Source organism: Strix aluco, chromosome 5, assembly GCF_031877795.1.
Source record: "Strix aluco isolate bStrAlu1 chromosome 5, bStrAlu1.hap1, whole genome shotgun sequence".
NCBI lineage: Eukaryota > Metazoa > Chordata > Aves > Strigiformes > Strigidae > Strix > Strix aluco.
In genome coordinates this window covers 2,762,042-2,776,531 of record NC_133935.1, presented here as the reverse complement: position 1 = coordinate 2,776,531, position 14,490 = coordinate 2,762,042, and the positions used below count along the sequence as shown (strand labels likewise).

Genomic DNA, 14,490 nt, shown 5'->3' with positions numbered 1-14,490 from the left:
AGAACACTTTTCTCTCCCATTGATTTTAAAGAAGTCACTAAAAGCAACAAAAGCTATAGTCTTTGTTCCTATTGCCATTATCCCTTTATGCAAATCCTTTACTTAATAAACGGCAAAAGACAGCAGTTTTATATCATTGCCTTTAAAACCAACAGGTGACTCAAATCCCACCAGGTCAATTCCAAAGTCCCACCCGTCGGCACAGCAGACACTGCAGTCTCATGGTTAACTTGAAAGGACCTTCGTAGTCTGGCTCTACTCACCAGCAGTTTGAAGTACTCCTATGTATTTCTCATGGTTCAAAGTATCATGTGAGTTTTTTCCATTTTTAACAACAAATTGGAGGAGCAAAAGCTGATGCACATGACTGAGCGTCCGTTACGTGCACATGTAGTTCTAGGACATAAACTTGCCGTTGCATTTAAGAATGGGATTAAATTATGAGAACAACATGAACAATTCAACTTTTCTGGGACCTTCCGTTTAGACACAACTGAAGATAACAAAACGACAGCGATACACAAGTGCTAGTAATATTAAGCTGTAATTCTTGTTTTGCTTATGCGTGGAGGATTACACTTGGCTACCAGGGCAAAGCTATGGCACACACAGAGTTAACTGTGCCCCCCTCACCCTTTCTTCACCCCCCCTTCTCCCCCCATCTCATTCATGCCACATTCCACAGTGGCAGGGTCCAACAACAATATAGGAGGGTACCCAAAATGAAGAGGCAGGGCCTTCCATTCTTCTGCCTCTCTTGAATTAATTAACTGGAAATGAGTTTTGTCAATGTTTTGGAAAGGCAGAGGGGTGAAAAGAAACTGCTAGAATTAATCACAGTGAGAAACTACCTCTTCAGCAGTCTGCCAGAGTTCAGAAAACCCATGAGAAGTGCAAAATAAAAGGAAAGTGGGCTGACTTACCATCCAAAGGAACAAATAAAATTCAAACAAACACCCAAGTCTCCAAAACAGAGACATGCCCCAGTGCAAAGGAATGTAGCATCTGTTGCCACAACAGCTTCAGCTTTGTTTTTAATATACTTGTCATGAAGACTGAAAGGTAACAAGGTAGAAGAAACAATTTACTAATAACTCAAATATACAGAAGGCATGTTGTGTTTAATTCACTAAATATTTATGTACATCCAGTGTTCCACTGACCCTTGTATAAGGAGAGATATTTAAGCACCATGATTGAAAACGAGTAACTTTCACTGTTTAGCCCTGACTCAGCACAGATCGTTTAAATGGAGAAGGCAGACTGCAAAGCAGTTATTTCTTTGCTGAGTTTTTAATGATAGTTATCTCCAGGTTCAACAATGGAAATTATAACAACTTAATACTGCATGCATGACATCTTTCTACTGAAAAAACCAAGCAAGCACTGAAATTTTAACTATTTGAGAAGAAGGATCTTTTTCCATAGGTTACCTAGGTATTTAGAAAATGTATAGGTGTCCTTTTGTTTACAACAGCGAGGCAGAAGTATCATTTGGCAGTTTTTCTGAGAATGAACGTAACACTTCCAGCAGACTGGAACTAAAACAGAAGAAATCTTGATTGTCTGAACAGGGAAAAATATTTTTAAAAGATAAATCCTTTTTTAATGATTTGACTGTTCTTAATTTTTTGTTCACGAGGGCTTTTTCTTGACAGATCTCAGAATTAACTTGTCATCTCGTTTCTCTGTCTCTAAACCCATACTCTCAAGGGTGGAATTGTCTGCCAGCCCCTTCTCTTCCATCTGTGCAATGAGGTCTTGGTTTCTCTCATTCTGTTCAGTGAGATTGCGGATAGCATATACTGCCCACTGGTTCACAACTGTTGGACAAAGTTAAGGATCATTTATTTATTTAAAGATGAAACAATGCTTGTCTTAATTTATTACTGCATTCACCTTCCCCTGCTGCACAGCCCCCTGGCCCCATCCCTCAAACCCAGAAAAACAGTAGAAACCAAGGGTTAGAAAAAGACATTTACAGGCAATGACTCTGAACCTGCAAATACTTGTATATGAGGTAATTTAAGCTTAAATGAGGTATGTCCATTAACTTCAGGCAAGTTTATTAGGTTTTATCTTGAATTAAAGAACCCAACCAAACCAAAACAGAAATGAACTGCAGGAATTAAAAGGACATATTGTTTAAACCAAAATTACAGTTAATTGAAATGTTCCAATGATCTTCCTAGTGAGATTAAAAAAAATAATAAAAAAAAAGTCAGTCACTGTGTTTATGATCTGAACACTTCCGACACTGCACTTCCAAGAACTGGCAAACTAAATGAGCTGTAAACCAGGTACAAGAAAGAAGACAACTATTATTTTCACTCTAGAAGCTGAAGAAATGTAGAAAAAGAGAAACGTCTCTTCCGTAGGTTAACAACTGAAAGTAGCATAAATAATGTGGGAGACACTTCAAAATATTTAACTTCTAATGTTATCTAAACTTGGTTGTTTGTGCCTGGGTGCTTTCACAAACATGCCAAGAGAACAGACACCAAGATCACCAGCAGGTAGCTCCTGCTCACATTTAAATGGGCACAAGCTGCAACTCATTCACCTTCTAAGGTGGTCCCTTGAGGCCAGGATTGAGGCACATGTCAGGGCCATAGACAAAGGATTTACATTCCCAGGATTATCAGTCAGGCATCTTCCAAGTGAACTACAGTGTTCATTTTATGATGTGTCAGAGATGTTAGCCCCAATTCTGCAGCTGAAAAGCTATGTTATGATATAATCTTTCCCAAGTTACCCATACGGGAGGCAAGCCATTCTGAATCACACAAAAGTGGTTTGCCTGCAGGGCACCAATTATTTACTACATGTAGCTTCACATCCAGTAGAAGAATATGCATAATTTACTCATCTCCTTGACATCTTTTGGGTTGGACAGTGTCTAAGCACAGAGATAAGACAGTATTCTTATGGGCATTTGCCAGGGGGTGACTGAAGGGGAAAACTCCTCAGTTGTGGAAGATGGGAACTTCAGCCAAAACAATAAAATACAGGAACTGGACTTTCTTACACAATCTATCATGACAGCATTTGGAAAATCCAGTACCACGGCACGCACATTCTCACAGTAGCAGTGTTGCCGTTTTCTCTGTGTGCCTTGCACTGGCTGTTGTGGCTACCTTGTGCCACTTCCAGCTAGTCCTCAGGCTTACACCTCTGCTTACACCTTCAGCATCTTACAGTCACTCCTGCGGGGTTGTTGGACGCACCAGACAATGTGGACAAACAACAGAACGTAGCAGGAACACCTTGCTTAATGTAAGACCCGGTCCTGCCTTCATGAGATTACATTTTAAGAGAGAGCAAGTGATAAACTGAGAATAGAGGAGACTAAAACACAAGTTTATGACTATACCTAACCACAGCTCTACTTCGATGCCAAAAGAGACTAGAGAAGGGACTGAGATAAAAAGCACATGAGGAATCATCAACAGACAGAGAAAGGTTTAAATGAAGAGTAGCTTGGACAAGTGTCACGGGAACCTATGTGCTAGGGAACAATCCTGTGCCGGCACGCACCAGTGGAACAGCCCCCTGCCTTTTAATAGCAGTTCATATTTATTTTCATGTTCAAGCAACCCAGGACTGAAAAATGGCAAAGCAGTAACAACTACAGGGCTTTTTTCTGTCAGAGTTCTTCAGACTTTGTCAGGAACCATGCTGCATAACTCCTTTGTTTAAAATATTCTGGCAAAAGGCTGGATCCAGGTGGGGTAATGACAGAGGAGAGAAATTAAGAAAAAAAATAATTATGTATCACATCAAAGTCTTAATAGGTGAACACAACTGAAAATATCAATGTATTCTCTTCTGTCAGTGTATCACTACTATGGTTAAGTGAAAAGACAAGTGCCAAACTACATGTAAGTTACATAAACCGAGTATTTCCACTGAAGATTACACTTGAGTCTATAAACCAACAATAAAATACCAAAGAAATCAAATCATATATAAGCAGAATCTCACTCATCAGCTCCAATGGTGAAAATAAATTTCAGAATAGTAAAGTACGCAAGCTGATGAATGCACATGAACAAACAGAAGAACAAAGGCTGATACCTAGCAGGTCTTTCCAAGGTGTGATTTAAGGCATTTCACAAGTGCCAAAAATTAATATGAAGATCTCCCAATGACCTGTGAGAAACATGCTACTATCCTCCCTGGCTCTGCTCCTGGGATGAGGAGCAGACTTCTTGTGTTGTGTTCCCAAAATGAAACTCTGCATAAAATACAGCACTTGCATAAAAGAATACCTCCTAAAATTAAAAAAAAAGTTATTTTCAAAGAGTGACAGTCCTCAATCGTGCCAAGTGCCACACAGAGAAAAAGTACTCCCAAAAATATTTTTTAATGTATTAGCCTTGGGAATAATCCTGTTACCATCATCTTTATGTCCTTCAACACAAAACCACTGCTAAACCCCACACCAAATGTTTTCCTATTATCATATCCATTCATGCTTACATAATATCTAAGACATCCCCATTATCTTATGAACTCTACCATCATTATGGCATTTATCATTATTGACTATTGTAGCTGAAGCTGCAAAATGGTTTCAATAACGTTTTCACTCACTCAAAAACTCTTTTCTGCATGTAGGTTTTCCATTGTAAATTCAGTCATGAATATGCATGATTTCCCTTGTTCGCATGCTGTGTGAGGCTAAGACCTTTGGATGGCTGTGTGCAGACCTAGACAGACTTAAGTGTCAGCAGAGATTAAAGCTAGTCCCCAGCTAATATTCACATTACCCTCTTGCTCCTCTCCAAAGATAGAGACACAGAGAGAAAATTAAACATATTCTAGAGTCTCTAATCCTTACCAACACTTTAAGCACTTTATTGTATGCTCAGCTTTAGAAAAAGAGCTTCTAAAGTTTCCATAGTTACTACAAATAAGAGCATGAGCCTGCTTCTTGTGAAACCGCATAAAAGAAAAGAAATGCAGCAAGCACAGTAGATCTGATTGCATAGACTTGTCTAGATTTTTCCAAGAGGACCTACTGCACTCTCAAATGAATTAACATTATAGACAAGGAAGTGAAGATCAGAATATCTCTGTCACAGTGTAGAAGGCATGCAAAAGAAATAAAAATTTTCATTTCATTTTGCAGGAGCTTCATTACTAGACTACCTGTGTGTAGGAAATGAAAGCAAACATTCGTACGCATTTATAGCGCCTCTCTTTCAAAAATCATCAGTACTGTATGCTATGGGATTCCTATGTTATTTTGACTTATACCAACAATAACAAAACTGAATCGACTTGCTCTCTGTTCCATACTTGTGTAACATCTTCATACAGCAATTTAAAATTTATCATCTAAACTCCTCTGGGCCATAACTTCATTTGTCAGGGAGCGGGGCATACAGGAAGAAAGGAAGAGAGGTGGAGAAAATGTGCTGGAAATCTGCCCTGGAGGATGAAAAATTTTACTATCTGGAATAAACCACAAAAATCTATGCCACTAAATCCTGTGGAAGTTTTGCCACTGACTGCAAAGGGAACTTTTCACAATTCTTTTTCATATGGATTCTACTACAGGGGGTTGCTAGAGTCAATGCTAGCAATAGTACAGTGACTGTTTTATAAGTTTAATGGTGTGTGAAAATACAACCACATACTGTCAGGAGTTGCTAACCAATATCCCATTGTGATGCATTACTGGAGAGGACGACTTACAAACCATTTCCCTAAGAGACTATTCCAGATTTACATTCTCATATTAGGAGGTCCAATTTGGACTAAAAGTTATTGGCAAGTCTATTGCAGCCATCGGAAGCCCTATGAATTGTTCTATAAAACAATTTGGATTCTATGGATGAAGGATAGTAGACATAATTTTTAATGAGGCTTCAGTCTGATGAGGTAGCTATACTGCAATGCATAAGTAATCTTGAAAGTATGTTGCTTGAAAAAGGCAAGTAGTAAGTTTTAAAAGTTAAGTATTATCATTAACCAATACAGGATGCTGAAAAGTGGTGACAAAAAAATGAAATACGTACATCTGTTTTCTTAAGTCCCTTTGATAGTTACCAATACTGAGGAATTTCTAAATATAATATCCTTGGTGGAGAGATTGATTTATTGTACAGTGTAGATACTTTTTTTTATTTCAGTTCCCCGCACTACAATTGATTGTCAATAATCAAATGATTACTGAGGGAACTTTCTTCCTTAAGAGTCATTTGGCCTAATGAGAGAAAAAGGATATTCTTTGCCCAATTCCATTACCTCGTTTAAACCAGATTTTTGACTATTTAAATATTAACTACATTTTAATCAAATATAGGAAGAGATACAAAACCTTAGCAAGAAAGACAACCCACATGGGTTGGAACCCTAGTCAAATGGGCTGTTTATGCAACAGCTAAAGCCACCCAACTTCTCTAAGAGCTTTTCTGAAACAGGGCTCCCGGGCTAGAAACCAGAGATAATGAAAATACAATTCTTGTTAATTATGTTTCTTTCTGGTCTTCAACAAGTAATCCAATTATCACTAAAACTTCTGTAGACAGGCACGAAGTACTAAAGTGTCACGTTAGAAGAATTACTTCCACTTACAGACCTGACTGGATCACGTTGAAAAGACATAAACCATTTCCCCCTCAAGTCTTTCAGTCCTTTTAAGTACTTTTGTTTCACAGTGACTTGAAGATAATTCTTCTCACCACTAAAAGAGGACTCTAGACAGCTACTGCAACCGTTAATCACAGTTTGGATCAACGTGCTGTGATTGACCACACGTAGTAGACAGTCAGGATTTTGGTCCCTCACAGCCAGCCAAAGTGCTTACAAAGCTCCATGAGTTTCTTCCTGTTGGGGGTTTTAGTAGTTTTATGAAGTCCTAGAAGCTGTATAAGATGACAGCAATTCCTCGCAACTCCTTTACCTTTTTTATGTAACTTTTATTTGTGCTTAAGACATTACCAAAAGAGTAATCACAGAAAATGTGAAGAACTAGAGGTTTTATCTTAATTTATTTACTTATTTTAAAGAAGCTAATTAATATTTTTAGAATTAATGCTTTGGACTCTATTTATACCTGACATTAAATTATCAGCATCAGAAAACTTCAGAAATTCAGCCTATACAAACTTAAAATATTCTGCCTAGAAGTTCGAATAAAAAGGTCTAAAATATTTCGGTTGCCTGTATTTTTATTTATTCCATAGCAGTTATTATCACCTATGACTGCAGTCACCACATTCTGGGTTTAAAAGCTAGAAACAGGCAGTGCTCTATCACCTGGGAATGTCCATCCTTCCTTCCCTCCCCTGTCTGACCTGGCTCTTGCAGAGCAGACACAGCACAACTCATCTAACCTAGAAGCCTCTGAGGTGAAGAGGCACCATTGGATGCTGGAAGAGGCATTTATTCCGGATCAGTCTTTTTAGGGGTCAGATTTCTAACCCTAGGGAACCTAAAGCAGAGGTTCATTTCTGCTACAGGTAACTCTCACCTGGTCCAAGAGATCAGTAGGAGGGTTGGACCAACCATTGCCAAACAAGCTTCAATCTCCACCACTGCGTGGCAGCAAAGCTTCACTGGAAACGCATGGAATAAGATGCCTGCAACCAGCCCTTTCCTACACCTTCCTGGGACAGAAAGACTAGGGTGGGCTGCTGATGCTTACTGCAACTGCTCCCATTACAAAAAAATTTGCTTCCACAAAATATTTTGGTCAAGACGGAAATCCTATCCCCAAAAACCTGAACTGGGATATACAGCTCAAATTCCACTCTGTAGAAGAACACTGCTTTGCCAGAGAAAGATCTCAAATGATACCGTGTCAGAACAGACAAATGGGCAAAACTACTCAGTTTAAAGTAAATAGTTTCAATGCTAAGGCAACATTCTCTGTAATGCACAGCCGACAGAAACTAGGAAACATCTGTAGCAGAAAATAATTGTACATTAAGTATTTTTTTCCAGTTCCCAAGCCTTCACTAATCTCCCACGCCAGTAGTTACCTCTTCCTCTAGCAGACAAACACCATCTTTCTGGCTACCTGTATTTAGATCAGTCTCTGAACATCCTACCCATCATCTGTAATGACGAATCAATTTCTTAAAGTGTTTCTTGTGGGATACAGGTTTCTTTAAAATGGGACTGAGATCTTCTGTATAATCGACAGGCATGTTTATATCTCATGTCTAACTTCCAGTGAAAGTTCACCCATTTAAGTATCTACGGCCAACAAATATACTTTAAAACCAGAATGGACGATTATACCTCTTTTGTTCAACATTTCTGCACAGAACATAGATGACCAAAGGCCAGCCACTCTTGAAATGAAGCCTGTCAATTCTGTTTCATGTACAAGATGTACTCACGCCTTATTCTGAAAGACATCCAACGCCGACCAGGAGATTTCACTGTGTCCCTAAACAAACTGTTCCAGTGAGTAAATATCTCATTCATTACAGCCTGTGATTACTTTCTGGTTTAGATTTGTTTAGAATTGTTTCCAAACACAGATTTTCATTATAGATAAAAAAAAAAAAAATGTACAGGTCATAATCAAGGCACTTGGTAAGCACCTTTTGCATGAACTAAAGAGAGAAAGTGAGGGAGATATTCCAAGTTTTGCATAATTCTTGTAGCGCTTCCCTGCATTTGTATTTTTCAGCATCCCTTCTGAAGCACAGGCGCCAGAGCTATGTAACAAATTCTGCCAAAATTTGCTATATGGCTGATCACAGGTGCAATGCAGTTGCCTGCTCCTTCTGCCTATTAATAATTCAGAAGAAGCGAAAAACAAAAGCTCACAGTATTCAGTCGCCCTCTCACTCCTAGCTATGATGCCACAAGCAGAGTCCAAATTCTCCAGGTCATTCAGAAACACATTTTCAGCACTGTCCAATTCCGACACCCAGAGCCAAATCATGAAGCTCATTCTTCATTCCAAGGCTTGACCGCTTTTAACTCCACACTCGCTTCAGTGACGCCCAGCTAAATGCCACCCAATGTTCATTAAAGTGCTGTTTACTACTGCAGCAATTTGGGTTACTAAGATGTTTCTTAGACCAATGTGGCGATTTTTCTCCCCAGCTCACTGGTACTTCTAGGTTAACAGATCACAGAAGACACCACTGAACAGCATTATATACCCAGTTCGCTATTAGTCTTTAACGCCTGCCAGCTAAACAACATTTAAGCCATATTCTATGTGCCTCCTTTCATGCTCTGTGGGACTTCAGAGCACAGGGCCAACACACCTTAGTATACTATGAAATTAAACACAAAATTTCAGTCAAGTACTTCGGAGCTACAAAAGTCATAGTACATGTTTAGCTATGTCAGGCTATTTTTATTATAATGTCTCTTATGCCAAAACTTACAGAACTTAAAAAAAAACCCAAACCTGAGCCATAACCTCTAGTTTGTTTTACTTTTTCCTACACTCAGACTCGTAATACTAGCTTAAAACCATGAATATGACACATTCATTTTTGCTGCTTAGGCTGCCAATTTTTTTAAAATTATGACTTACATTTTTAATAGAAACCCATAATTTTTGAGTAACTATAAATCATCTGGTTTTAAAACAGAAAGAATCACACCCTTGATCAATTTCAAGCTAATGCTCCACAGTTATAATATTTGGTTCTTACAGTCCCTTTTATTACACTAATCCCATTTTAAGAATTCATGACAACTAAATCTGTTAGTTATCTGTAAGAGGTACCAGAGAGTTAGCAGGTTATTACATTAAAAAGAAAAAGCTTCAATTGCTGTTACCTAACTGTTAGAAATGTCTTAGCTTATCTTCTTTTCCCAGGTACAGAAAAAAATGCAAAATTCCATTAAGTTGAAACTCATGTATCAAATTACTATTAAAACCTACCGCAAACATTGAGATGTAAAGCACTAAAGCATAGAGGGATGGTAATTGTGTTCACAAACTGATTAAGTATCGGGCAGGCTGTAGTCATTTTAAATTTCCTTGGACATGTAAAGAAAAAAGCTCCACCTACACACAGAAATATATTCATGTGCATTTATATGCATATATATAGAAATAAACAGCTTTTCTGAAACATTTTAAAATGGAAATTATAGAAGTCAAATAAAACTTCCAAAATATGGCACTAGACTTAAAAACCCAACCTAGTTAATATCTGAGATGTGGTCAAGGTAATTATAATGTATCACTCTAAGGTAGATGACAAGATAAGCTGACTCACAATTTGGAAGCTCTTTTCCTTTTTATAATCTCTAGAGATTCATCTCTTTATATAAATTCAATAAGGATCTGTATGCCAGCTTATCTCTCAGCATTGTAGTTGAGTATCTTATTGATTCAGGGTCTCTGAATAACTTATATAGCATAATCCTGCTGATTTTGGTAATTTCAAATGCCACTTTATGACAAATAATCAAAACAACAAAGGTAAATGAAAATGCAGTTCCAGTCTCATAAACACCAGATGATGTCCAGCGTGCATCCAAAAATAATAACAGTTAAATAAATGGGTGTTTTGAAAGATGCAGCTAAATTACAACCAACTAAAGTTCTCCCACGTTTTGCAAAATAGCCATTAGCCACAATTATATCTGCTACAATTTCAGGAAATGGCTGCACCTCCTTGAAGAAATCTCAGAACACCAAGAGACAAGAACAAATCGACAAGGTTAATGGAATGGACTGCAAATATATCCTTAGTGAGAAAGAAAGGCTAGATTTTTGGAAACCATTTCAGAAATAGAAAGACCAAAGTCTAAACAAAGATCTGGGGAAGTGAGGGAAAACGATTTAAGGATCAGAAAGGAGCTACATAGGACAATGCATTTGCCAGCTGAAGTTACAGCTTGTTTTAATAATAGTGACCGAAACTGGGACAACAGAAAAATGTCAGAATGAAGATATTATGCAAAGCATTGGCCATATGACATCGGAATATTCTTTGGAGGTATGCAAGAAACAATGTCAAGAAGACAGACTGAAATATGATAAGGTGGTTGGAGAAGGCATTCCATTCTCAACAATATTTTTGAACCACTCCTAAGCTTTATTTAAAAAAAACAAAAACCTTGAGTCTCAAATTTCTAGTGCTCTGTCTCAGCCCAGAGGGGAATTTTTCAGAAGAAAGTCTACAGAAAAATCAAGCAAGCTGTTTGAGCTATAAAAGCAGTGAAATATTATATTTTCTCCATTTCTTTTTTTTTTTTTTTTTTTTTTTTTTTTTTGGTGCTCCTGGTAACTAAAGATCCGCTTTCTTTCAAGAATTCAAGCCTGTCATGGATTTAAATCCACCAAGAGGATTAGGACAGAGGACAAACATGACAATATTTGATTTAGAAATAGAGTTATTAACTTTAATTCCTCACTTTTACATGCATGAGTTGGTGCCTACAGAGATTACTCTTCTCAAGGGATTAGAAATATTATAATGTAACATTTGAAAGAGCCTTCTTGCAATGTGTATACCTCTGTTAAACTTCCTCCAGCTCTAAGAGGGAACCTGTACATCACAAGTTTCTTAATGACAGTAGTTGTCACTTACTGGAGCTGGGTAGAAGTGAGATACTGAAGATTAGACTTGATATTTACATCTCTGCAAATCTGGTTTAGTATTTTATATACGCTCAAGAAAATTAATACTCCCCCCCCAACTCTGAATTTCAGTATTTTAATCATCGTGCAGAGGCACTAAATAAATTGCATCCTCAAATTATGGAATCAGCTACCTGAAATATACCACTAAGAATTACAACTTTGTTAAATGTCCAAACACTAAATTTAATCTGTGATCATTTCTGGAGGGGAAAAAAAAACAAAACAAAACAACGGGACAGCGTTTTCATTTCTCAGACTATCTTTTCCTGTACTGCACACTGCATTCCCTCTGAGGTCTTAGTCTTTTTCATATTAGGAGAATGTTGCATTTGAGAAGAGAACATTTTTTCTTGGGGAACAGTATGGATTACTGATATAGCTAGTAGATGTAGAACATCTCACAAGAAAACTTCACATTTCTGTTTCCATTCTAAAGCAATCATTTTCTTGCAATAAACATTTCAGAAGCGCAGCCTTTGAGTCAGAATTCAGATCTACCAAATATCATGCTTAACATGGTATAGTTTTTTGCTTGGTTCTTCACCTTTAACTGAGTTCTGTTTCAAAGAGTTTACAACATACAGAAATAAACAATGGGTTAAGACATGGAAGCTGTATTATCCCAACTCTTCACATGTGAAGCCAATGTCAAGAGGGATTTAAAATAAAATTAGGTGACACAAATGCCTCCTGTACCCTTTTCAACAAGGAGCATGCACCTAGATCCTCCCCCTCCAGAGTTTTATAATAATCCCACTCAGGGCACTTTATTCAACACTGTATAGAAAGGGAATCCAGACCTCTTTAGTGCACTGACACTTCTGTAAGAACACAACTTTTCACTTGCAACGCTTCTTTCAAGAGTGTAAAAATGACCTGATACAGAGTGATAGAAGTAGGCACTGGTGGGCAGATGACCTTCCCAACTAAAACTGAAAGCAGTGTTTGGGAATAGCCGTGTTTTTCCCCTTTCACCATGAGAAATAACAAAAAGGTTGAAGCCTCTTGGGAATCACTTAGGAAACTGGCCCCCTACTGCAGTCAAAAATTCCCACCACGGAGGGATTCCCTTGTGAGACACACAGACCTCTCGACTCCATTAGTATCTAACAAAATATAGCTATAAACAATTCCCTGCAACTTGCAGGAACAGGACAGGATTTGGTCTGCTGAATAAGGTGAAAGAAATAAGCCCCTCTCAGACTGTTCTTGCTCAATGAATAACCACACTTGTACCTGTTCCAGCTTCTAGTCTGACCAGTTCATCTGAATATAATTGTAAGATATAGAGAAGGAGCTAAGGTTCGTGCACATGCCACAAACCAGAAATCTTCCACTCTCTCTTTAAAGAAGAATTCTCAGCACATAGGAGTTGAATTAGTCTGAACTGGAGTGTGGCAATACAGCGATTTCTTCTTGCCTGACCATTTTTTTTCCCATCCTCATTCCATCTATAGTAGCTGGCTTCCACTCAGCTGATATTTTGTGTTGTCTTTGGCACTATGAACCTAAAAGTTCAGGCCAACAGATTTCTGCTCTTTACCTGTGCTGACAAGTCCCAGTCTCTTACTGCTGACCTCAGCCACTGCTGGGGCACTAAAAACTTACTATCTACCTTTTTTGTTAAACTCATAGTGACACAATCAGTACTGGTTTACAGAAAATAAGATTCTAAGTGCTCTGTGCCCAAGGATAAGGGTTGCAGCAGCAGCAACCTGTGATAATGCAGAATCAAAGCCCTCTACCAAAGAATACACTTCTACTTAGTCCAGGTAGACTTCAAATTTACTTCTACAGCAAAGAAAGCGTTAATGGGACGAGAAAAAGGGTAGTTTCTTCCAAGTAGGCAGAACTTGACTGGGCATGGGGAGGCCATCACTGTTTTCATCAGTAGTCTAGGTCCTTTGCACTGACCATATCCACTGAAATAATATGATTTTATATACGCTTATGAAAACACAGAATCAAGTTAACTTACCTCAAATTACTAAACACATTGGCAGTGCCTAAAGTGAGCTTTCCAAAGGCAACCATTGCTGATGTAACATTATGCTGTGTTTTCTTGCCAACATACATGAGATAGCCACATTTACATGCAAATGTTCAACTGTATGATGGTTTACTCTAAAAAGTCAACTCACACTCCTATTTTTGCTTTCTTCTGGCTTCTGTTCAGCTGTGAGGCTTTTTTTACAGTATGTGGCCTGTTTTAGGTTGCACTCTGTAACTTAGAAATAAAAAGTCTGTCAGCTCCCCTAAAAGTCTTTGCTGGCATCTCACAAACTGCCATTGTTGTAGACTGTGGCAACTTGATTTCTTCTAGCTTTAGCCAGAGGTTTCATGAACCACAATTATACTTGCTGCTGCCATGAAGTCAAAAGTATTTTCAACCTACCTCTTAGATGACTTTCAGACTGAGTATAACAGCAGAAGCTTAAGGAAGGAGTATCTGAAAAGTAACTTGTATTTTCTACATTTTCATCCATTATTGAAACTAAGGGGCCTACGTATGGATATCCACAGCAACCACAGGTCTTCCTTTCACAAATGCTGAAAATTCTTACCCCTAAAACATAGCCAGCTGGGTGTTTACTCATATATATAAACACATATATGTGTGTGGACATACAGGGCAGTGAGGCCCTGGCACAGGCTTCCCAGAGAAGCTGTGGCTGCCCCCTCCCTGGAAGGGTTCAAGGCCAGGTTGGACGGGGCTTTGGGCAACCTGGGCTAGTGGAAGGTGGCCCTGCCTGTGGCGGGGCGGCAGGGTGGGGTGGAACTAGATGAACTGTAAGGTCCCTTCCAACCCCAACCACTATGATTCTACAACACCGCCCCCCCCCCCCCCAGCAAGGTATTTTTTCTTCAAGTATGACTGCACTTTTGGCTAACAGAAAAACATACCT

At 38.5% G+C, this 14,490-nt stretch overlaps 1 protein-coding gene across 3 annotated transcripts in view; it reads right to left on the bottom strand.

The window, feature by feature from the left end:
- Window positions 1–1,008: 1,008 nt before the first annotated feature.
- Window positions 1,009–14,490, bottom strand: part of ATXN10 (ataxin 10) — a 103,820-nt gene continuing 90,338 nt past the window's right edge. For all 3 annotated transcript variants that reach the window (XM_074825626.1, XM_074825627.1, XM_074825629.1), the window contains one exon: window positions 1,009–1,823. In XM_074825626.1, the coding sequence (XP_074681727.1) occupies window positions 1,636–1,823 (188 nt within the window). In that variant the 3' untranslated portion in view covers window positions 1,009–1,635. The remainder of the gene's footprint in view (window positions 1,824–14,490) is intronic.